The 25,670-nt window shown below is 28.3% G+C and overlaps 5 protein-coding genes across 11 annotated transcripts; 4 read left to right on the top strand and 1 right to left on the bottom strand.

Moving 5' to 3' along the window:
- Window positions 1-1,039: 1,039 nt before the first annotated feature.
- On the bottom strand, window positions 1,040-4,281 carry Ir76b (Ionotropic receptor 76b). Its single transcript, XM_035876051.2, has 9 exons — window positions 3,927-4,281; window positions 3,644-3,711; window positions 3,307-3,483; window positions 2,971-3,197; window positions 2,606-2,715; window positions 2,226-2,419; window positions 1,996-2,101; window positions 1,727-1,916; window positions 1,040-1,577 (listed from the first exon to the last, which is right to left on the bottom strand). The coding sequence occupies exons 1-9, from the start codon at window positions 4,039-4,041 to the stop codon at window positions 1,040-1,042; spliced, it is 1,725 nt and encodes a 574-aa protein (XP_035731944.2). The 5' UTR covers window positions 4,042-4,281.
- Window positions 4,282-5,116: 835 nt separating this feature from the next.
- Window positions 5,117-11,697, top strand: Eb1 (microtubule-associated protein RP/EB family member 1). 3 transcript variants are annotated; one of them, XR_014982025.1, is made up of 8 exons: window positions 5,128-5,419; window positions 5,847-6,123; window positions 7,803-8,034; window positions 8,423-8,476; window positions 9,012-9,100; window positions 9,186-9,341; window positions 9,543-9,663; window positions 10,085-11,697. XR_014982025.1 is itself a non-coding variant. In XM_085656282.1 (7 exons), the coding sequence occupies exons 2-7, from the start codon at window positions 5,857-5,859 to the stop codon at window positions 10,151-10,153; spliced, it is 867 nt and encodes a 288-aa protein (XP_085512408.1). In that variant the 5' UTR covers window positions 5,132-5,419; window positions 5,847-5,856; the 3' UTR covers window positions 10,154-11,697. The 3 variants fall into 3 exon arrangements, 2 of the variants coding, with proteins under 2 accessions (XP_085512409.1, XP_085512408.1); XM_085656282.1 differs by lacking the exon at window positions 9,543-9,663 and having other exon boundaries at window positions 5,132-5,419; XM_085656283.1 differs by lacking the exons at window positions 7,803-8,034; window positions 8,423-8,476; window positions 9,543-9,663 and adding an exon at window positions 6,530-6,797 and having other exon boundaries at window positions 5,117-5,419.
- A 141-nt stretch (window positions 11,698-11,838) lies between these two features.
- Window positions 11,839-15,812, top strand: LOC118445933 (uncharacterized). Of its 2 annotated transcripts, XR_014982024.1 has the most exons (4): window positions 11,839-13,514; window positions 13,589-13,989; window positions 14,065-15,624; window positions 15,708-15,812. XR_014982024.1 is itself a non-coding variant. In XM_035876042.2 (3 exons), exons 1-3 carry the CDS (start codon window positions 13,452-13,454, stop codon window positions 14,897-14,899), a joined length of 1,299 nt encoding a protein of 432 aa, XP_035731935.2. In that variant the 5' UTR covers window positions 11,839-13,451; the 3' UTR covers window positions 14,900-15,755. The 2 variants fall into 2 exon arrangements, 1 of the variants encoding a protein (XP_035731935.2); XM_035876042.2 differs by having other exon boundaries at window positions 14,065-15,755.
- Window positions 15,711-17,297, top strand: mRpL14 (mitochondrial ribosomal protein L14). 4 transcript variants are annotated; one of them, XM_035876047.2, is made up of 3 exons: window positions 15,711-15,812; window positions 16,697-16,902; window positions 16,987-17,297. In XM_035876047.2, exons 2-3 carry the CDS (start codon window positions 16,713-16,715, stop codon window positions 17,238-17,240), a joined length of 444 nt encoding a protein of 147 aa, XP_035731940.1. In that variant the 5' UTR covers window positions 15,711-15,812; window positions 16,697-16,712; the 3' UTR covers window positions 17,241-17,297. The 4 variants fall into 4 exon arrangements, with proteins under 4 accessions (XP_035731940.1, XP_035731937.1, XP_035731939.1 ...); XM_035876044.2 differs by lacking the exon at window positions 15,711-15,812 and adding an exon at window positions 16,176-16,447; XM_035876046.2 differs by lacking the exon at window positions 15,711-15,812 and adding an exon at window positions 16,436-16,575 and having other exon boundaries at window positions 16,661-16,902.
- Window positions 17,298-17,674: 377 nt separating this feature from the next.
- Window positions 17,675-19,916, top strand: LOC118445859 (mitochondrial import receptor subunit TOM40 homolog 1). The gene is made up of 7 exons (XM_035875867.2): window positions 17,675-17,832; window positions 17,893-18,123; window positions 18,406-18,520; window positions 18,584-18,837; window positions 18,930-19,091; window positions 19,161-19,310; window positions 19,390-19,916. The coding sequence occupies exons 2-7, from the start codon at window positions 17,952-17,954 to the stop codon at window positions 19,527-19,529; spliced, it is 993 nt and encodes a 330-aa protein (XP_035731760.1). The 5' UTR covers window positions 17,675-17,832; window positions 17,893-17,951; the 3' UTR covers window positions 19,530-19,916.
- The last annotated feature ends 5,754 nt before the right edge of the window (window positions 19,917-25,670 follow it).

Raw genomic sequence — 25,670 nt, 5'->3', positions numbered from 1 at the left:
CTTTTATCTGAACAGCACGCGCGCAAGAAGCAATAATTAATACTCAAAAAGGATATAACCGTGTACAGGATGAGCAAATTGCAAATAAACTCGTATAAAAAGATAAAAATAAAATAAAATGTTAAGTTTTATTACGAGCTCGTTTGTTATTATCAATATTTATTATATTGTAAATGTCTTAGACCATTTGAAGAACGATCTCCGATTAAAGTGAGAAATTCATTAATTCTACACTCTTTTGATGTGTATTACAAGAGAATGAAGCGAATAATATTATATACAGTAAATACAGCATTTCTAGCGATTATTATACAAGTAGTATTATTGTTACATTAGTATGCATAATAGCGGAGTTCCTAAACTATTTTCTTTGCAATATATAGAAATCATCTCTCATTTTTCAATCCTTTAAAAGAGAAGAGAATCAAATAAATATATACAATTTGCAATATATACATATACATACATGTAAATGTATCACACACACACACACACACATAGACACAAAATAGAAATTAATGTTTAAAACAGTGTTATATGCGACAAATCATGTTTATTTAATAACAAATAATATGTTCCATAAGTAGAGACAACACACATATAGACACATATACATTAATAGTTTTGAAAGCCGAAATTACGAAATAACACATGTGCCTTTTAATTATATATGTATATTGTAACGCGTAGAAGAGAGTTATATCGACGTCATTCCTTCGTATACCTTTTGTATGACATTAGGCGATATTAAAAAAGAAAAAAAAAGAAAAAAAGAAAAAAGCAAAAAAAAAGGAAAAAAAGAAAAAAGAAAGAAAAAGAAAAAAAGAAAGAGAAAATAGAAATTATTGTAAGCCAATTTCATTCGTAATTAACTTTTGAAAATTATAAAATTATATATATATTATGTACATGTATATATATATATATATATATATACATATATATATGTATATATATACACATATATATATATGTATATGTATGTATTATATATATATATATATATATATATATATATATATATATATATATATATATATTATGCAGTATATTGAAACAAAAAAGCTGATGGCGTCCTTATAGGTATCAGTCTCTGTCCACCGCTTCTATCTACGACTACGTAATAATTACGTCCGTTAATGTTATGTCGTTTACCCATAAAAGATGTATTCCCTGCATTATATTGATACAATGGTGGTGGGCTTCTCTTAATTACATTAACGTTATTATCCCGCCAATGATTATTATTAGTAGTAGCGTATAAAGGTAATCGTGATCTCCAAGAAGATTGTTTTGAATTTTCTTTGTACTTTATAGTTTGTTTTGGAACTTTTGATAATTGCTTCGCGTTTTTCTTATTCTTCGTACATGAATTAATATATTTGACGATAAGTTCTATTATGAAAACGATCATTGCAATAATATATCCGGCTATAATAACTTTGTAAGTCAATAATAAATCAGTATTTCCCAGTTGCCTTTCCATCGATTGAAGATCCACAGGACAAACATTAGCCAATGGAAGATCCCTTTCTTTTACATATTTTATTAAACCAGATTCTATCAGGGAAGATAACCTGTAAGAACATAATAGATTTCTATAAACATTTTCTTTGATATTATTATATTCGTGCGAAGTATATTTAATTTATAATTAATCCTCTTAAATATTACAAAAGGTTTTAGAATTTTAACATAAAGTGTAAGATATATGAATAGATCTTACACTTTATTTATGGCATCCACGATAGTCGATTCCAAAGGAAAAGCGAACGCCCGATTTTTGGAAAGAATACTTCCTGGCATGATAACATAAGTACAACGTTTGTTGTGTTCTAAACCTTGACGAGTTTTATTGATATAATCCTCGAATAATAATTTTCGAAAATAGTGACGTTCTCCGAGATAAAGCTTTTCTATACAGTGAGAAAATATTTAATTAATAGTAATATTCATTATTAATCTTTTTCTATAATTAATTAAAAATTTACGAACTATTGTCGACGGTATCAAAAATGATACTTGTTGGTTCTTTGTACACCATAATATATTCTCCTTGAAATTTGGTTTGGTTTAACAATGTTATTTCATTTTCATAAGGCTGAAAGTAATAAATCGAATCGATGTAAAAAAAAAAAAGAATGTACAACTATTATAAATAGTACTTTAGTATGAAAATGGTACAATTAAAAAATGAATATTAATATCATTAAGGAACGTTCAACCTGAGATAAAAGATAATCTATCACACGTCCTTTAAAAGTAACCCATTTGTATCCTTTGTTCACTATATCTTTTATATTGTTAATTGGTAATGTAAATTGTGGCTTCGTAAGGAATGCTGTCAAATTAGCGGTATAAAATGAAGTTAGAATTAATATAAAAATCCACCAGGTAGCAAAGAGCATCCTTGTTGAATCTGAAGTAATAATTTCATGTAATAATATTACTAATATATTAAACTTTATATAGTGTGTGTATATATGTAATATGTGTATATATATATATATATATATATATACATACAAATTGTAAACAAATTATGCAAAGCTAAAGATCTTTCCATATGAATTATATTAATGATATGTACATACACGCAATATACCTGTTTGAGCGACGATCGTTGATCCTTGTTTGAGTAATGCACTATAGACGAACCACATGCAAGATGGTAAATTATAATTTTCTCCTTCCGTACCTTTCCAAAGTTTCAACCTACGTCGAAAGAATACTCATTTATTTTTTAATAAGTCATTCTTTCGTATATATGTATATATATATACTTAGAGACCGTACGTTTTAGTTAACATATATAGACGTATATATTAACGTATATAGATAATATCGATAATGTTTTAGTACAAATAGAGAATCCATTAAAAAATTTACCAAATATATGCATGCTAATTATTGCTTCTAACGAAATAATAGAATGTTAATAAAACTGAAATTTTGTATTTCTCTACGAACCTAATTAAAGAAAACAAATAAATCGTCGGTCCTACGATTACAACGGCTGTAAGAACGCAAAACCAAACGGTATTGTCAAATGGTGCTAGAAGACCAGAACCAGTTGCAGATTCTTCAGGTCTTTTCATTACAGCTGTTAATTCGAGTTCGTCCAATGTTGTACTGAATAAACAATATTTGTTTAGGTCTTCTAATATGGGGATGAACGCCGCGATCATGTCTACTTTCTGATAAAAGAAAAGTAATTTCGTAATTGAGAATAATTATTATTTTTTATTTGTGTTTATTTTTTTTTTTTACGATGACAAAAAAGAAAAAAATAAAAAGAATTTGTACCTTTTCATACAACATGCTCACAATTCCTTTATATTTGTTTCCGAGTATTTGTTGCTTCGGTGGTACAACGGTGTACGTGAAATTTAATTTATCGCTCAAAAGATCGAGAATATAAAATGCATACCCTATTCCTTTCCATTCACCATTTTTTTCAATTATTCCGGAAAACGGCATATCCTAGATACGTAATTAGTATTACGATTATATTATTTTTTTTATATAAAATTAAATGTAAAGAAACGATCGTTGAATGCATTTGTCAGAGTATTCTATAGATTTAAATATACTATAATATATTATTTTATCAAGTGAAAATATCTTGTTGATGAAAACTTACGTCCCACGAAGAAACTTTTAAAACCGAAGGAATTGCCATCTTTTTGTTATTCTCAGAATTCAGCTTGTCTAAAAGCGAATTAATATTTTTTTTTATTTATTTATTTTTCTTAATTGTAAATGGCTCGGACGAAAAAAATGAATGAAAAATTATATTATTTAATTCGTAGTTAATAGCATTAGAAGTAAAAATATTTTGACGTTATAAAAATATTATTTAGAGTTAATATATATATATGTATATAAATACATATATTTATAAATTTTATTTTAGAGAAAGGTACCTTGCTTAGTTATTTCCGAAGATCGTCCGATGTAAAAAGAATTCAGAATAATTATGATAAATAAAAAACAATGAAAATTAATCATTTTAACACTTGAAACTACATTGTACCGCATGTGTTCTGTTCAAGCTTAATGCTCGAAATAGATTTTTGTTTAGAAATAACGTAATATGATGTTACCAAGCACTCGAAAGAATCGATCCTTACGACTTTTCATACGTTTAGAACTAAACATAGGACATAGTAACACCTTGCTTATGAGTGTGAGTATTTGTCCTACGTCACGCAAACGTATTATAAATGATGATCCTTATTATCTGTCGATCAAGTCTTTTCAAGGACATTTCTACGATAGCAGATAACATCAACATTTATTTTAACGAGAATTGACTTTAATAATAAATTAATAATAAAAATAATACATAATTTAATATCACTTATTTATATATTTTTTCAGATCACAATTAATTTTTTTAAATATAAGATTTATCCAATAACAATCGATCTTTTAAAGGAATATAAATAGAAAAAGGAACAAACTATTATTATATCTGAATAATAGATTGTTTTTTTTTTGTATAAACATTATATATTTCATTTGTTTCTTAATAAAAGGTTTTTACCGCGATTATTCAATTTGAATATATCAATGAAATCATTGGATCTTCAAAGTTACTTATCTGAAAGCTATTTGTTTTAATAATACAATAAAGTTATAATTTGTAAGTAATTTAAAATATACTTTTTGTATTTTGTTATACAAAAATACAAAAGATATTGTTTTTTTAATATTATAATCGATTATAAAATGAACTTGCATACATATTGTATTAAATCCATTTAGCAGTAGTTTAATAATTGGCCTACAGATATCGCATTTTTAGAGCAACACGTATATGACGACTTATGGCGTATACGCAATGAATGATAACTTTTAATCGGTCGAAGTTTATGTGAAAAATATTGCTACTTCGTGAATGAGGAAATATTTATATAACACGTTTGTTAAACAATTTGAAAGAATGATTTCAATTTTTGGACGTAATTAGTGTTATAAAAATTAGTTTCATGAAAAGGCTCTTTAAGGGAGCGCCTCAAGATTCACTTTTTGAACGTGCTTGACGACGGTTACGAGTAAAAGCAAGAATCTGATTGGACGAGAAGTACCGACGTTCTCCTTTGTTCGTTCTTTTATTTTTTTGACAGAAACTACAAATTTTTGTTGGCGTATGTTTCATGAGGTTTTCTACAACTTCTGGTATAAGATTATCGAATATCCATTTGAGTACGATCAAAATGTACAAGGAAGAACTTCTCTCTATTTTATAAGTCCTAAGTCCTAAATTTATTGCGATAAGGATAATTCATTGGATGGTTCTTTCTAGAGAAACCGTTAGAAGAATCCGTTGTGTTTCCGTTTGAACGATCTAGTGCACATTTGTCGTCTAAGTGCGCGAACCACTCCCGGCTGGTGTTAACGTGTTACTATCGCGGTAAGTTATTCCATCGTGTTAATTAGATTTTATAAATATTTTTTTATGCTTGAATGTATTCTGTGTCAAATAAGCGGCAAAGTGATGTATTTCGAAAAGGAAATTTGCTGCTTGACATCCGTAGCACGTTGATAAGAAATATGTCGATCGCAAGTGTTTTATAGGACTGGAATGTCGTTATCCAAATTTTTTCTTTTTTTTTTTTTTTTTTTTTTTTTAGCACAATTCTAATGAATTTTTTTTTTCTTTCTTTTCTCTTTTGTTGAAAGGAAATATACGTAAAGAATAAATGTAGATTTTTATTAATTCGTATGCACATGTGACCTACTTTCATATATTCAATATGATTAATGTTTTATTTTATGTATGTGTATAAGCTTAGTATATCATACTGTTATTGTATTTTATTATTGGTACGTGTCTACAGAGATAACAAAATGGCTGTTAATGTGTATGCAACAAATGTGACCACCGATAATCTAAGTCGTCATGACATGTTGGCATGGGTTAATGATTGCCTGCAATCATCATTTACCAAGATTGAAGAATTATGTACAGGAGCTGTTTATTGTCAATTCATGGATATGCTCTTTCCTGGAAGTGTACCTTTGAAGAGGGTAAAGTTCAGAACTAATCTTGAACATGAATATATACAGAATTTTAAAATTCTTCAAGGTGGTTTCAAAAAAATGAGCGTTGATAAGGTGAGTTATCAATCTTTTTCTTTTTTCTTTCTCTACGAATAAATTAGACTTATCAATTGAAAAAAAAAAGGAATAGGACATAGTTAAGATTTATATGCGATAATTATAATTCGAAGAATAGTATTTTTAGAACAAGAAGGTTTATACAAAGATATCGTTACAAGAAATTACTTTTTAAGATTTTTAAGGGCATAGGATTAATCTTATCATTGACCAAAAACATAATCATTTAGTTAATGGAATGTACATGAAGAGAGCTAAAAGTTATTTATAAAATGAAAAAGAGGAAGTATATATAATGATTGTATTTTGTAAAGTAAAAAATCAACCCCTAAATAAATATTTCCATCGTATGATGATTTAGCTTGCTTAAAAGTTCAATAAAATTATGATGGGGATGGTTCAGGTTATACCAGTGGACAAGCTGATAAAGGGACGCTTTCAAGATAATTTTGAATTTCTTCAATGGTTCAAGAAATTCTTTGATGCAAATTATGATGGTCGTGAGTACGATGCCTATGAAGCTCGTGGTTGTATACCGCTAGGTTCTGGTGTCGATGGAACTCATAATCTATCAAATCCCCAATTGGTACCTCTACCTCCTCAGTCGAAGCAACCACAAATGCAACAAAAACATACACAACAGCGTAATATATCTTCAAGGCAACAGCAGGGTATATTAATAGTTTCATCACAATGTTGCCTTTTATATAGATCATTGCACGATCACTAATTTATTGCAAATTGTCACTTCATTAGAATTGTGTACACATTTCAAATATTTAGATAGAATGCAAAGCATAAATATAGAAAATATAAAAATATGCAAAATTCGTTTATTATGCTGCTTTTAAAGTTAGCTCAAAATTTACGATGTAAATTATGCTGCTATAGTATAGGGGTAGAATTTCTGCTTTGCTTATACATATTTGGTCGTATATAATTCCATAAACAAATGCACAACAATGCCTGTTAAAATGTATTATTCACTATGGCACCTGGTCCCATATTTTAATACTTCCAATTCATTATATAAAATATTGTTTATAAAAAGGTAAACTATGCATGCCTTAAACAAATGTTATGTTAGAAAAATTACTATTGCTAAATGTAAATTACATCAAATTCTAATTGTGTGATGGTACCAGAAGGATTTCAAGGCTGTTATTTTTAACTGTCTATAAATACTTCTAAGTAGGGGGCAACTGTTTGTATTAGGAGACATCAAAAGACCAAAATAATACACATCATTTACTCTATAAAGAATATAGTATGTGGTACCAAGTATTAAATAACGTGAAATATACATTTTCATTAGAAAAGAAATATTATTTTTGCTTATAATAAAATAATGGCGACAAGATTTGTCATATTGCAACTGAGGAACATTTAAATATTTTTCTTAGAATATGTACATTTATTTTACAATGTTATCTATATGTAAATATCTATAATTGAGTAAGTTTGTTTAAAATAATTAATATACAAATATACATATATTTTAAATGTATAAATTTTATTTAAGTTATTTATAAATTATTTTATATATTATTTATAAAGATTTTCAAAGTGAAATAATAGAAAGAATAACATTATAATATGGCACTTTTAATTCTATAGAATATATTTTTTTTGTTATTTTTTTATTTTGTTCCATGTCTTCTACCAATTATTTGCAGATAGTGCCAATTGACAAGCTGGTGAAAGGCAGGTTCCAAGACAACTTTGAATTTTTACAATGGTTCAAGAAGTTTTTTGATGCAAATTACTCAGGAGCAGAACCCTATGATGCACTTGCTATGCGAGGAGGTGAAGCTATGGGTAGTGGTGGGAACACTGCACCACGTGGCTCAAATGTGAAACGTCCTACACCACGTGATGTAAACTCAGCAAAAACTACCACTCGTACTGGTATATTAAAAATATTTTTCATTATAAAGACAAATTTTAAAATTTAATGATTGCATATAACTTAAGCGTATTAGCTTTAATAGCAAACATGATAATTAAGAGAAGGTTAGAGAGTTACATTATTAATATTTGTTTATTAAGTTATTATGAATTTCTAATATTTATGTTATATTTAGAAATAATCTTGCTTTTCAGAAACATGTTTTATTTAAGATATATTATAGTTGATATGATTTATCTTATTGATAATTGTACATTTATTTCAGTAATTTCATCTAAAAAATAACTTTTAATTTATGAATATACAACATTAAATATTTTAGTTTTACTTACATGATGTGATGCTGGTCTATTATGTCTTATAATGCAAATTTAAATTTCCCCATAGGTGATGGAACTCAATCTGTACAGGCACCTAGTATGAAGCCTTTGAACAAACCTAGTAATTATTTTTTTTATTATTTTTATTTAATTTTGTAACGGTATTTTGGTCGTAAATACTAAAGAAATAGTTTAGCATCATTAAAATTTCTTAACAAAATCTATAGTAGTAAAAATACTATTGTGTAGAATTAATAATTAATGAAAATGATTTAAAGTTTAATTCAAAATGTTCTAATGAAAAAAGATGCATTTTTTCATAATTTTTAGAGGACGTGAAGACTGATAAAAGCTTTCAACTTTTCTAATTGAATCAATGAAAAAATTGTATTGGAATTTTTGTATATAACTCATTGTGTTTATTATGTACATTAATGCATGTATTGCAATATTTATTGTATGGCTATATTTCTTGCATGTGCATGTGTGTATATGGTAAATAATTAATATTAGTAATTTTAATTAGTACTTCATAATTAATTTACTTTGTTAATAATTAATTTTAATATGTATATTGTATTAGTAGTAATAATTATATACTATACAAAAAATTTCTTTAATAAATAATTATTAATTTAAAAAATTTTTTAATTTAGTAAATAAAGCTCAACCATTCCGCCCTCAACAAAAGACCGTAGCAGCAAATCGCGGAGATTCTGAAAAAGTTGAAGAGCTCAGTGCACAGGTTCGTAAATTTATTAACATTTGTCTTTTACTCTTTACCTTATAATATAGGGATAAAATTATTTTATAATATTTTTTATTCACAGGTTGTGGAGCTTAAAATGTCGATTGATGGTCTAGAAAAAGAAAGAGATTTCTACTTTGGAAAATTACGTGACATAGAAGTAATATGTCAAGATTGTGAGAATGGTGATCCTCCTCCTATTATACAAAAAATATTAGATGTTCTTTATGCAACAGAGGTAAGTTGAAATTTTCATTTTTACACTTATCCAATGTTTAAAAAAAAAAAAAAAAATAAATTCCATGAAATGATAATAATCAAATCATAATTTTATGTAAAATCTATGATAATGATGGAATTTCAAACGTAACTGCGATGAAAATTATTTTTATTAATTAATTTGATATAAAAATTTGTTTTTGTACTGCAATTATTTCAGGGTTATGAAAATGATGAAGGAGAAAGCAAACAGACATAGTAACATTTTTTATTTATTTTTAATAGAAGGTTATTCTCTTAATGAAGACAATATTGTAAAATTATAAATTTTCTTAATGAAGGTAATGTCAAAAAATTTATGGGTCTTATTCAGTCCATGTTCTTTCGTTTTGTTGAGACTCTGTGATCGTAATTAAAATTCATTGTATTGATCGTATTGGAATGAGTATTTTAATATTTAATTAAAAAAGGGATTAATTATATAAAATGTATTGTAGGAATTGTGTAATTGTTTCACTAAAAGCTGTATATTATTGAATAATACTATATACCTTACTTTTTGAAAATAGTAATTAGTTTTCAAATTGATTAGGTGATTTATGTTTTTAGTATTCTGATTTTTAAAAAAATCAAATAATATCCTATCGTATATGGTAGTAATAGAAAAGACAATTTTAACCGTTTACTATATATGTTTATAACAGAGGATGAAGCGCTTAGATAATTAATTTTGCGCTTAGAAATGGTTTAATATTTTTCTAGGATGGATTTGCACCGCCGGAAGAATTAGAGGGAGATGGGTTGGCCCCTGACGACGAAGAAGAGTATTAACATTTTTTTACTATCATAAAAACAAGGACACAGTAAATCATCCAAGTGCATCTCCCGTTTATTATATCTGCGAGCCAGTACCAGTACTCCTTGCATAATTAATAATAAGTCACTCTGTATAGTTGTTCAATCATTTGTGCGTAAGTTTTGTTGCTAATGTTCACGAAGCTCATAAGAATTTGCACGAGAATTAGGCCCCGACACTTTTATAGTGCACTCGAGTACTTGTACTTTTCGTGTTTTCTCCTTTTTTTCTTTCTTTCTTATATATTTGCAATATTTTTTTCCTCCTTAACCACTAGTAACACATATGAAAGACTTATTGTATCGGTATATAACTTACTACTAATTGTTGTTTCCTCCTTAACAACATTAATCATGTTTATAAAAAAATTATGGGAAGTGGTGATTAAGAAGGAAAGAAAATAGTCAGTAGTAAATTATATGATATACAGTGAGTGTGTCTTCATCATGTAACGGCTGCCATTTTTGGATTTACTATATTAATCATATTTTATATAGAATTTAAAGAAATTTCCGAATAATATTACACAAAGTAGCCTGAATTTTATGCAACGAGCATGTTAATCGTTTATTTTCTCCGTAAAGTGCAAAGAACGTTTCTGTTTATAGTTGCACTATACCTGTGTCGATAAGCGTCGAAGCTTCTATTTCTTAATATTTTGTTTTATGAAATGTCTATATTTTTAGAATATCATGCTGTTAATCCACAGTTAAATGTTAATAATGTCACTCGAGGCATCCCTTCGTGTGCAATTCAAATGAAGATTGCAGTCCATTCTTTGATGTGAGATAGTGCTGTACGCCAATTATACCGATGTTGATTTTAATTTTTGTAATATAACTGGAATGTATGTAAGAAAGTTTTAGTATTTGTGGTACAAGACTAAAAAGAAAAAAAAAAATATATATATATTTCCTTGTGATTCTTTCGTCACTAACGATGCGATGGCACAATATGCATAGTAAAAAAAAAGTTAGATGAAAGAAAATACGAATTTCAAACAAAAGAAACGAAAATGTAGAATTAGTCGCAAGTTTTTTAAACCTTCGTTTATCATATTCTCCATAATTACGTGAAAATTTCGAAATATTATTAAATTTATCTTATAACTCTTTATTATATACTTTTATTAATAATATTTGATATCGTACGTTCTCAAAATACTTGAACTGTCCTCTTAAACAATTTTTTCAATTCACCATCAAGTCAATGGGACAAACATGTGTTAAGCGATCTCACGTTGGACAATATATTATTCGTCTTGATAATAATAATAATTAGAATAATAATAATAATAATAATAATAATAATAATAATAATAATAATAATATAATAATAATAATAATAACAATAACAATAATAACAATAATACTAATAATAGAAAAATTCGCTAAATGCTTCTGGTGTCAAATCTTCGTCTATCAATACTAATCGGTCGTGAGAGATATAGGTTTGGACAAAACTATCTACATATTTGATATGTTCGAATTAACGTATATCATATCTTGTTAGAGCGATGCATGCTCGAAAAAGTGAATTTTTTCATCATTAATGCTATAAATGAAATCTTATCGAATTTTTATTGCGCGCGAAACGGTTTTGAATGTTACAATGAATGCATCATTTTTTTGAATACTATAAAATAACTATATATATATATATATATATATAAAGGAAAAAGAAAGAAAAAAAAAAATTAACACGATACAGTGTTCCTTCGTAAAGAGAAATTTGTGAAATTGTGTGGCAAGAGGTATTAAGAAGTGGAAGATATGAAAAAATGTGTGAAAGGATTTTAAGTATGGAAGATTTAATTAAACGCGTGTATGATGGTATGTATCGTGTACATGTGTTTTTGCAAATTTAAAATTCAATCTTCAAAAGGGAGAGAAAAAAAAGAAGAGATTCCTCGTAAAACATTTAAAACACCAATGATTTTCAAATGATAATCTTAAAAAAGGAAAAAAAAAAAAAAAAAGAAAAACAAAAGATATGTCTCGCCGATGTCGTCGAATTATAATTAAGAATTTACTCTATACGTACGACTTGCTCTATATAATTATTTTTTATTGATTAAAGATACATAGTTTTTCTCGGCTTGCGCCTTATTCGTTCGTATATGTATATGCGTGTACAACGTTAGATAACACGGTTGTGCTTCGGAATTGCATTCTCAACGATGATGTAATAAACGTTTAATAAAATCAATATGGGCGCTGTTACACATAATTTGTTTGCAATTTTTCTATTGAAAAAAAAAAAAAAAAAAAAAATAAAAAAAAAATAAAAAAAAAATTTTAAAAAAAATTAAAAAAAAACCAAAAAAAATTAAAAAGAAAAATTGTGCTTTATCGTATTGCTATTGATTAAGAAAGAGTCGCTTTACAATATATGAAGCTCGATGATGTATCGATACTATCATTTTAAATATACGAAGTACATATCTATCTTTGCACATTAAAAATATCGGCAAATATAATTAATTAGAATTGCACTTATGAATTTGTATGTTTCATTTGAAGAAGAAAAAGGAAAGAGAGAAAGAAAAATCTTTATTATATAATATGAACGTGTGAAAAAATATTTTTAATAGAACATTTAAAATAATGTTAAATTTACGTGATAATTAATAACACGACTGTATACCGCGAGGTATTTATCAATTTTTATTATTTTTATAATTTCTAAGCTCTCAAATTTAAGATATATATATATATATTTTTTTTTTTTTGCGAGGATTGTTCAAGTTTCTAGGATTCTAGTCCGTTTAACGAGATTATCCTTATCTTCCTTGAGTTAAGAGAATCATTTTCAATGACTGATTTGTTATCTTTTACTTTTTATTACTAATAATAGATACGCATAATTTAAGGAGATTAAACGAATCAATCTTCACATTATGTAGACGATTAAGAAATAAATAACTCGTAAGAAATGGACGAATAAGTGACACAATTTTTGTGAACCTCATATAATAGATATGTAAAAGACGTAAGTAAATATAATATTTAAATAATTATCGCGATGGAACAACAATCGATTGTCTATAATATCGGTAAGTATCGATGAATGATTGCCATCGACCTTCAAACTAATTCAATGACATTGCTTCAAACAGCAATACTGAATTCTTACAAAGAAAAAATGGCTTTTTAAAAATTATTAATAAAAAAAAAAAAAAAAAAAAAAAGTACAATCTTCTCGGTAACACAATCAAATTAAATCAAGTGTAATGTAATTTTAAAATTGACAAACTTTAAAATTCAAAACGCGATGTCTTCATTGATCGTAGCACACGATCAACGGATCATGATGTTAGAATTCGCAGTTGAGAACGTAAGATCGAAAAAATAATTTGATAATTTTTCCCGTCAAAATTTCATATGATATTAATTTTTCGCTTGTCGTAGTTGCACGTACCGTGGAATTCCATCTTTGACAAAGCAATTTTGAAAAAGGTAACGGTAATGTTTCGTTTTTTGGATGAGGATTGGACCGAGCTTTTACCAAATCGCCGCGATTATTGTTCCTATCGTGGTTCGAATTATGAGAACGAACGATTTTATGGTGGACGTTCGGTAGTTTTCGCCTTGCCTGAATCGTCTTTAGAAAAATCTATGAGTGCTATCGATATTCAAATTTACGTATTTAAAGAGATATGTGATTATTTCGAGCTTGATTCCTGCGAAAATATTGGATTCATATTATTGAGAGTCGATCATTTGATTAATGCCATTATCAAGGAGTTAAAAGAACGTAAAGAACTTGGTTTATATTTATGCAATTCTCATGAAAACGAGCCTATTTCAAGGTATTACTCAATTATAATTTATTTTCTTCAAACATTTATTACAATGAAATAATTTGACAATGATTAAAATTATAGATCATTGGTAGGAACTTACACTTTAATAAACGACGACTTAAAGAACACTGATGCAACAATAAAAATATATATACGTATCACTTATCTTGGTAATTGCGTTATCACTGAATTCGAGAATAGTAGAGGTATAAAAACGGCATTTCATTGTCGTAAGGATAACGTTGAAGGATATCCTTACCAATTACGCGAATTAACATCAGAGAATCTTAAGACTGGTTGTTGGGGTAGTCAATCCTATTTACCACCGGCACTTTTAAAGAAGTTAAAGTGTTATTGTGAAAAGGATAAGATAGAGAAAAAAATATTAGCCCAAATGATAGCAGATGCTGAAGCTGCTCGTGCTGCTGAAGCTGCTCGTGCTGCTGAATCTGCTCGTGCTGCTAAAGCTGCCCGTGCTGCTGAAATAGCTCGTGCATCGGAAGCTATTCGTGTTTCTGAAGAAGCTCGTGCTGCTGAAGCTGCTAGAGCTGCTGAAGCTGCTAGTGCTGCTGAAGCTGCCGCATTGAAAGGTCTCGGGAAAGAAGAATCTAAGAAGAACAAATCTAAAAAAAAGAGCTTGGATACCGCTGATGCTCAGATCCTTGCTAACATCGATAATCTTTATGAAGAAAGGATTCGTCTTTTAAAGGAAGCAATGAAGAAACAAAAAGGTCGAGGATTAGGTGCCGCTGGAATAGCTGTTGATAGGAAAGATGGAAAAAAGATTTGTTCTCCATTATTTACTATACCTTGTACTCAATTTTGTTCACCTAACTTTAGTTCTTTTTCTCCCTGTTCGAATTTTATGCCTTTTGTCAGTCCACAACATTTAACATTTACAACACACTGCTTGTGAAACAGAATATGTGCAATAAAATACAGATAAAAACTTATTGAACTGTAGTTATTCATTAAATTAGATATTTCAATGAAATTAAATTTTGATCTTTGAATCATTGATCACATTTAATATCAACAAAAACAAATGTTTGACAGACTTTGATATTTATCGATCTAATAAACATCGAAACTTTCTCTTTCTAAACGTGAAAACTAAAACGGGATTTATGGGTAAGGCCCATGGGTGTGGACCTTTGTGAGAATTACCTATCTCAGTAGAGCTGCGTTCCTATTCTTTTATTTCTCCGGTTCTTTTTTCTATCTCATTTCTCTTTCTTATTTACTGATATTAATTATTATTTGTAAGTCTCGAATGGGATCCATCGATAAGGCCCATGAGTGTGGGCCTTTGTACGGGCTATTGTCTCAACATTGTGTAGAGTTTCTTTTCTTCTTTTTCAGGAATCATCGAGGGATCCATCGAGGGATAGATTCATTTGCGATCAGATGTGTTTGATTGTATTGTCGAATAGCTCGATTTATCATCGATTTTTACGCAAGAATACGAGAAGGATAGGAGAATAATCGCATGAGTATTTTGGTGGGCCCAAACATGGATCTTGTAGTTAGAAGTCCTACCGGGGATTGCACTGTTATTGTTCGAAATTCGGAAAGCACGAACAGTTGTGCTTAATAATCCATTAGCACTGAAGCTGACGATGTCAGACAGTGGAGCTATCCGTAAGCGGAGTCTCATATATCTCCTTTTAGTTGAGAAGCCTAAAGCATTGCGGATCAGTTAATTTTAGAAACATTGATTTTAGAGTAGAGTCAACGTTAGCCCGTGGATCTTCATATGTAGCAAATTCCACGTAGTGAGACCTGGGTCGATAATACTTGCGATATATTAAAATCTAATTGTAAATCAGGCAAGTACTACCAGGCGCATGGCTGCATATTTCAATGTATTTTCAAAATCTCTTCAAATTAATTCTGATTAAACGCTGAAGTATTAATACTTTACATTGCCAATAATACTTCTACAGAGAAATAGATAAGATATGGTTACATTGAAAGATAATTTCTTTTAATTCGTAAATTTATATACTAATTATCATATATGTTTATTATATTTATCATTCTTTATGCTTTTATCTTGAAACAAATGACATTGTATATAGCACGGATCATCGCAAGACGCATGCTCAAAAAGATATACATATAAAAAAAAAAAGATATACATATGAGAGATTGAAAAGTGTAAATCCACAGTTTGTTAAATTACTTACTCTAATCCACACGAAATCAATTTTTATGCGCGTAAAGGGAAATAGCTAACACAACTTATACACCGATACGATTTACACATGGCGGAAACAATAATTGCCCGCTTGATTCGTAGTTTATATTTTGTCCATATTTGTCGCTAAAGTCACACATGCTTTCAACAAAAGGTGAACAACCTTGAAAGAATATTACTTTTTGGTCTCTGCTTTTAATCTAATGTTAGATGGCAGCACTTAAGCTCCTGTTGTATCTTCTTGTATTCACTTTACTGAACAAGGTAAAATGAGGTTATATTAGTTCTTCTAAATGAATGTATCAGATATTTTAAAAATACAAGTATAATTATATTGATTTAATATTTTTATGAAAATAATTTACTCGTATAAAGAGATATATGTTTTTCATGTAATTATTATTTGCAAAGTTTAGATCATTGTAATGTAGTTTTAATATTTGTAATTTAATTTTGTCTAAGTTTAAATTATTGCAGACATATAACATATTAGAATCTATTTTCATTATCAAGGTGTCTTTGAATCATCATGTTACTGCACAGTGTTGCATTGAATATTGGGTCAAGAAGCATTAGCACTTCTGCTACTTCCAATCAAATTATTAAATTAACTCGATTAAGAGTTGTCGATAACAGTGAGATAGGAAAAAAAGCTATGTTAGAAGGAAAACCACCACGTTGTATTCATGTTTATAATAAAGTAGGAGTTGGGTATATTGGTAAGCAAGGAAAATGGTATTAATTATATTTAATGTAATTATATTTTTAAATGTATAGTAAGATAATATTTTATTCTAATAAAGGTGACAGAGTATTAGTCGCTATAAAAGGTGAAAAGAAGAAAGGCATATTAGTTGGCTTAAAGCAAAATCAAAATCCAAAAATACCAAAATTTGATTCTAATAATATAGTTCTCATAGATGACAATGGAACACCTTTAGGTACACGAATACATGTACCAATACCCCATATATTAAGAACATTATTGAAAGAAAAAACTCATAGCAAAGGAGCAGATTATACAAAGTTGCTCGCTATCGCCTCAAGATTTGTATAAAATATGTTGAGTGAATATATTTCTCTGTACAAAGTTTACATAAAATAAGATATAATAAACATCATATGTGTAAATTGTTAATATTTATTTCATGTTTCATTCCATATTTTATTTCATATTTTCTATTATGTATAATTAATAGAAATATATTTAAATCAATGAACCTTCGTAATAATCGATTATAAGATATGGCGACTAGTTTTCAAGCCAATAGAAATGCTTCATTTAACCCTATTGTTTCCCTAGATTATTAACAAATTCTATTGGATAAAAATGTAAAGTATCATATTTTCTAGTGATTTTAAAAATCGACTAATAATTATTTTAATGAAATTATGAATAATACGATCGTTCAATTATTATTTTGAAAATGTTGAATTTATTTATATTATATAGATAGAAATTTTAGAGAGAAAAAAATATGTATGAACATAGGCATAAAACGCTTGATCTATGAAAGTAATGTAAAACGCTGCGAGGAAAAGAGGAAACTCGTGGTCTAAGTGGCAGTGGTTGTCCTCCTTTACAAATGGCGACTTACGGTGAAACACGCCGACTTTTATAACCGCCAGAGTAGATTGATTGCTTTTGCGTAAGTAAACGGTAGAAGAATTAGCAAGACTTAACATTCTCAATAACATTATTTATATAGATTGTAGGTCGAGGAAAGTGTGAGAAACTTGTTGGAATAAAGTAAGGAAATTCGAAAAAATGGGAAACGTGTCGGCTACTTCTGCTCCTCCACCACCTCCGCCTCCAACATCAGCTCCTGAACTTCCTCAGCTAGAAAAAACAGATTCCACAACCGGGGTCACGACTGCTCCGACAACGGAACACCTTGAAAATCCTGGCACGATCGAGGATCTTCATAAGAAATGCAAAGGTATTTTTTAAAATACATTTTATTATGGTACTTTGATATCTTATAATTATTTACTTCCACCGGTTTTCATATTTTTATGACATAAAATTTAATTCTTTCTTTATTTTGCCATATTTAAGTATTGAAAAAATAGCCGTTCTTTTCATTAACAATATTTTTTTCTTCTGCCCTTACTCGTGCTTGAATTTTGTAACAGAAAATATATATCTATGGTCTGTTGCATTAATTCCTTTTTCTCTCCTTTTTTTTTTTTTTCTTTAAAACCCGTTGAACTTTTTACAGATGTGCTCCCTGTTAATTTTGAAGGAGCTAAGTTGATGTTGAATAAAGGCCTTAGTAATCACTTTCAGATTTCACATACAATTAATATGAGTTCGGTTACACCGTCTGGATACAAGTAAGTCGATTGGGAATATTTATTTGAATGACAATAATTATGCAAACATATTTCATATTTCAGGTTTGGTGCAACTTATGTGGGTACTAAGCAGATATGTCCTACAGAAGCTTATCCTGTTTTATTTGGTGATATTGATCCTATTGGAAATCTCAATGCTAATATAATTCATCAAATAGGGCAGAGATTAAGGGCAAAGGTAGCTGTTCAAGTACAAAGAAGTAAATTTACTGCAGTACAAATGACAAATGATTATCGCGGTGATGCTTACACAGCTTCTCTTACAGTAGGTAATCCGGATATACTTAATGGATCTGGTAAGTACATAAGCATGTGTATATATGATAGTAATGTGTTAATTGATTTGTATTTTAACAGTGAATAATATTAATGACATAATGTTTTTTAGGCGTTTTAGTTATGCACTATCTTCAAAGCATAACTCCATCTATTGCTCTGGGAGGTGAACTTGCATATCAACGTGGACCAGGATTACCTGGAGGACAAATTGTTGTTGTGTCAGCTGCTGGCAGATATACAAACGGAGAGTCTACTATTAGCTGTAGTTTAGGTTAATATATCATTAATAATGTTAATATTTGATCAGTTTCTTTATAATTTGATGTTTTTCTTGAATCAGGTTTGGCGGGTTGTCACGTTTGTTTTCATCAGAAAGCTAGTCAGAATTTGCAAGTAGGTGTAGAATTGGAAATTAATGCACGATTACAAGAGTCTACAGGTACCATTGCTTATCAAGTTGATTTACCTAAAGCAGATTTATTGTTTAGAGGTAAGATATATTCTCTATATCATTCTCTACTAAAAATGTAATTATTTTATATTTATATTAACTTTTGAAAATATTTCAGGAAGTGTTGATACAACTTGGACGGTGGGAGCAGTTTTAGAAAAGAAATTACAACCATTGCCATTTTCTTTTGCACTTAGTGGTATGCTCAATCATAGCAAACAACAGTTTAGACTTGGTTGTGGCCTTATTATTGGCTAAGAGTTGCGCTAGTTTACGTAATTAATTTTTATCATACGAATGGAAAGAGCAGTGCTTTACTGCCGTGTTATTAAAGATAACAATGTAACTAGCATTTATGATGCAAAGTTAGTATCTTTTCTCAGTCTCTCATCCATCATTTATTATACATCTTTAGTAAAGGTATATTATTCGAGTATATAATTAAACATTCACTTGTATTAAACATTCACACTGTAGAGCCAGTGAATTATAAAATATTCCAAAGTCACAACACATCAAATTACTATTTCTATCACTGCATTTATAGAATTTTTGTTACAATTTCAAGTAAAAACAAATATTCACTGCATTTGTGGATTTGTAAAAACGAAAATGTACATAAATATCCGTGTGTTGGTATCGAAAGATTTCTGGAGAATCATTATCTATATCCCAAATTGAGTTTTTTCAACCAAGTTATAATTCATTAATATGAAAGTATAGAGATTACAAATATTATGTTGGTAAGACGTACAAAAAATATTGTACAGATATCTTTGATGCTTAAATGTTACGTAACGAGAATCTTCTTAGGTTACAAAGTTATTGAAAATATATTTTTTTGTAATTAATACTTTAAAGAAACAATAGATATTATATATATATATATATATATATATATATACATATATATATTATATATATATATTATATATATATTATATATATATATTATATATATTATATATATTATATATATTATATATTATATATATATATATATATATATATATATATATATATATATATAATTTATTTATTAATACATAAAATATCAATGAATTATACATAATGAATTATGATTATAAATCATGTATAAATGCATTGTTGCAATATAAGAATATGTAATATTTTACATTTCTTACAATGTTAGCAAAATTGCTGTTATATGTTAATCGTATATGCGTACACATAAATTCTTTTTAAGTTTTATTACTTTATCAATTATCCAAGTAAAATTTTATCGATACCGTGAAAGAAATCGTTAAAGATGAAACAAAAAGGTAAATAAAATACAATATGAAATGTCTTACATATTTGAGTATTTTTTTGTGATTGCATTATTTTTTACAAAGATTTATAAAGATTTATTTTGCTTAGATTTTGCAGTAAAGAGATTTTGTGTATATTGTTAACGAGTTACGTAAGAGAGTGAATTTTCGAATTATTGTTAAATAAAAAATGCAGTTAATTCTCTTGGTTTTACATATTTATATGTCTCCTACAATTTTGTTACTAAGGTAATAGAAAAGTGAAAGAGTATAAACAAATAGTAGAAAATTAACGATCATGAATAAATTCATTGTATATTTCTAATTATGTGAGTAGTTGTAACGTGATCATTCAAAATATGTATCATGTTAGGCAATTTTATAACTCACATTAGTAATACCATGATTTATATGAATGAAATAATACGATAACTTAGTTAACGCGTATAATCTTTCAATTCGTCAATGGATTACCGAGGTACTTATATTAGTGATGAAAAAAAAGCATATCATATTAGTTTACACTTTGCTTGATACTGGATGTTATACTGTGTAACAGTTTAATACATTTTTCTTAATCTATAAAATGACACACGAAATAGTTCGCACATACATAAATACATATATATATATATATGCATATATATATATATATATATATATATATATATATATATATATATATATAATATGTATACTATTTCATTCATCATAATTTACATTCGTATATATTTGTCCTATAATATCGATTTAAATATTTTATAAGATTTTCTCGCTTAAGTTTGTTCATTACCCTTGGTTTTAAAAAATTTGGAAAAGCCATGTCCTCGTTTGAATCTTCAACTTTAAAATGAGATCTTATTCATCAAAATCGCTCAAGAATTACGTCTGAACTCACAATAGACGTAAATACTGTTTTTGATATTTTTCGTGAAAAAAAAAAGTTCCATTTACCTACATCCCTTGAACTTTACGACAAAAGAGAAAAAGCGTTCCTACTACTGATTTTTATATAAACTGATTCTCAGATTTTCTGATTCATTCTAAACGAATTAAGGAAATTCATTTCGCGATATTTATACGGAAAAGCTACGATACTTACTCAGATATTTTAATAAATTTTGATTAGATAATTTTATGACAAAAATAAGGAAATACGTGTCATGCCGTTCAATGGGTCAGAGTTTTTAAGATGCTGTTAAATTTTAGAACAATTTGTAATTCCTTTTATATTTTATATACAAATGTACAAATCCTATCAGAAATGTTCAGCAGAATGATGAGCATTTAAATTCATAATTCAGGAATCATTGGTTCGAAGTTGGATGGATTCCGTCCATTTTTTTTTGTTTTATCAATGTAAACGAACATAATAAACTAATTTGTTCTTTTTGTATGCATATATTATATATTATTTTTACAAAACTCTTGGCAATATTTTCTTTTTTTTTTTTTATTTTTTTTTTTTGTTTCCTCTGTAGGAGTAATCCACTTTATATTATTATTATTACTATTATTATTATTACTATGATAATAATATATAATATCAAAAGATAATAATAATGATAAGAAGAAGAAAGAATATGTTTATAATTAAATCACAAAATAAAATATAGCCAATTTATTCGCTAATGTCCTAGAAACACTTTTTGGGAGCATTTCATCTTTGATTACCTTGCGTAATGATTTTTCACATGTCTTTGATAATTTGGATACGTGATCACCATAGATATACCGATGGGATATAATTTAAATAACAAATGTACTCGTATCGACTGAGTGTAATGCAGTCATCAGGTTCATTTTTTCTACGTTATGTTAGAAAAGCGAAGTTTTTTGTTATTTTAACAGTCGTACAGAGTGTATTTATAAAAAACATTAGAATTTAGTGAAGTAAATTTAGCTATCCTAGAGGAATCAACCAACCTGTATTTCGACCTCAATCGTAGATGAATACTTTGGAGCTATCGTAGAACTTTTTAAATATTAAGTGAATTTTTACGGCAAGGACAATTGATCATAATTAATTAATAGAAGAGCATTAAGTGATCACGAGTAATTATTTTATTTATTTTTTTTTTTTTTGGAGTAATTCATTCGTGAATGGTTTCTTATTTTTTTTTTTATCTGAAAACAGTCAAGTAGAGTTATTGATAAAAAATAAAGAAACATATAGAATCATAGCTCGTAATATTTAAAATAAGTTAATTATTTTTTAGAAGTTTCTATAATTAATATAATAATTACCATATTTATTCTTTCTATGGTTTCTCAGTATTTCGATGAAAATATATTTCTCAGCAGTAAAGGCAGTAATCATTTCTATCCATAGATCCTAGATTTTTCCTTTTCATGATTGCATTAGGATTGAATTTGGATTTTAGATTTTCTTCCATATTTTAGAATCTGGAATGCTTTTAATTCTTTCCCGAAGTAATGTGTTACGTTCTATTCAAATCGAGCTCATTCTGCGACATTCTTTCTTTTGTTTATTTATGCACTCATCTTCGGAATAATCGGGGTATTAAAGTCAAGTCATCAATTTTTTTCTTTCTTTTTAGGTATTAGTAAATAATATGTGGATCTATAAAGAACTGTTTAAATTAACTTTTTATTTGTCTGTTTTCTTTGAGAATAATTCTTTTCTTCCGTATGAGTAGAATACTTGCAAGCACGTTGGTGCAAGCACAAGCGTAGATATTTATTGGTGCGATTTAGTCCTATCGTCTATTCCATTTAAATGTTCGAAATTTGAAAAACACGAATGTTGGTGTCCAATAGTAATAGTTAAAATCTCTTAAAGCTATCCAACGATTCTGCTATTCGTAAGTGGGAATTAATACTCATCCAGTTAGCATATACAATAGGTCTTAAATTTTTGTTAAGCGACATGTTATCGGATTTTAGAGTTAAGTTACCATCAGCCCATGGGTCTCCAGATGCAGCAACCTCCACGTGGTGAGACCTGGGTCGGTATTACTTGCAATTTATCAGAATCTATATCTAGATTATTATATAATGCAAGTATTACCGGGCGAATAGCTGCATATTTCAATGCTTGTTTTCAAAAGTTCTTTTCCTTCCCCCCCCCCACCCCGCCCCCCCAATTTTAAACTAAACATTAAAGTAATTACAATTTATATTGATGATCATATTTGAATAAATAAATAGATCAGATATAGTAAAATTTTAATATAATTTCTCTGAGAAATGCATTGAAAAACTTTAATAAAATATTACTTTATTACACTTTTGGTTCATATTTTTTCCATACCTATTGCTGAAGTCACATGTGCTATGAGCAAAAGGTGGTGAATAATTTTAATCGATAAGTTATCTACAGAGAGAGAGAGAGAGAGAGAGAGAGAGAGAGAGAGAGAAAGAAAGAGGGAATAAATCTAAAAGACGATGATAAAAAAGTCATTCGTTTGGTTCGAGGCGCCATCAGTAGACATCTTTGGAATTATTATATACTCGTTAAAATCAATTTTTTGTTATGCATTGTGTATGTATAATTTCCTTTCTCGGCTCTCGTCGTAAACTTATAATTGCCAATATTCGAAATGTTTTTCATATTAGCGATCGAGCCGAGAGACGAGAAGGTAAACGAGATCGTTCTCGATATGATCAAATGAAACGAGTATAAGACGCGTTACGTTAGTTAGAAAACCGGAAGAGAAACAATGAACGATTAGTATGGAAATTGTTTAGAGGCAATATAAATGAGTATAGACGGATACAGTGTGCGAACAACCACTTGGCGTCGAGTACAAAGCAAAGTTCTTCGCTCGTTCTTAGACTTCCATAACGACGTTTCTTCGACAAGGGTCAGGCATTATTACCGTTTCTAGTTGATGTTACTACCACAGTTAACGTTTTACTCCTTTATGTGCATGCGCTTTACCTATAATTTCATCTACTGGGTGTTCATCGAATTTCAAATTTATAGTACTATCATCCATCCTGATATCTTCTTGGTATCATCCTTTTGTTGTTTTTTTCTTTTTTTTTTTTTTTTTTTGTATCATTTTGATATAACAAATCGGTAGTATCATCGTTTGAGAATAATTTGAATAAAAAGATTAATTCTTCATAAAAAAGATACATTCATAAATATTAAGATTTTATTTAATGAAATATAAAAATAAGATATGAAATATATATTCTGTTAAGGATAATGGAAATTAATAATTATAATCGTTTTTGTTAAAGATAAAAGTATGTCAATGGATATTTACTATCTTAAAAGAAGAACTTGATATTCCCACTTAAAAGTAGATAGTTATAATATTCGTATATTTGAGATTATGGTGGTACGGGGTGATTTGAACGCTCACAATGCCAGGAATCGATGTCGTACCTGACATACATGGAAATTTATATATATATGTATATATACATATATATATATACGTATGTATGTACGTACGCAACGTGCTCGAAAGTGCGACTTTGCAGGGTCACGTTACAGAATACATCTGCGACAATCAGAATGCATGTTACGTTAGACAGTTCGATAAGAAAATGACGATCCTCGCTGCTGTAATTTATATATCATAAATTTGAATATTTAGCGACGTGATTTTTTTAATCGATAGGCTATTAGATAGAGCAATAGAGTTTGTGAATCTATCTTAAATAATAAGTGAATATTTATATTACATATCCATCTATTCATTAAGAAAATTTCTTATAAATTATATTTATAAAGTATCGATCGTTTATTTTCCTTGGTCTCCAATTCGGTATTCACTGATATCAAAACATGTCAAAATTTGCATCAGGCTTGTTAGCAATTATGTTGAGAATATGTGAATAATTTTAAACGATGAGGAATAGGGTTGTTACCAATGGCGGATTGAATTTTCAAGGGATTTGAGGTGTTACAAATTTTTGGATTTCTATTAAATGTAAATCAATATAAATAGAAATAAGAATTATATGCCAGCCATCGGGTATTAAATTAAATTTATTATATGATATATTTATATATAATATTGTAAATTTATATTTATATTGTCATGTAGAGAACGAACACACGAAACGATCGCCTCCACTATTTGTCTGTGTAAATCCGCCACTGTTTGTTATTGTGACTCATTCTAAAATCTTTTAAGTACTTCACTTT

This window comes from Vespa mandarinia, chromosome 4 (genome assembly GCF_050613455.1).
Source record: "Vespa mandarinia isolate Hongniang chromosome 4, ASM5061345v1, whole genome shotgun sequence".
NCBI classification, from domain to species: Eukaryota; Metazoa; Arthropoda; class Insecta; order Hymenoptera; family Vespidae; genus Vespa; species Vespa mandarinia.
Note: the sequence above shows the minus strand (reverse complement) of the source record. Positions and strands in the feature narration are given on the sequence as shown.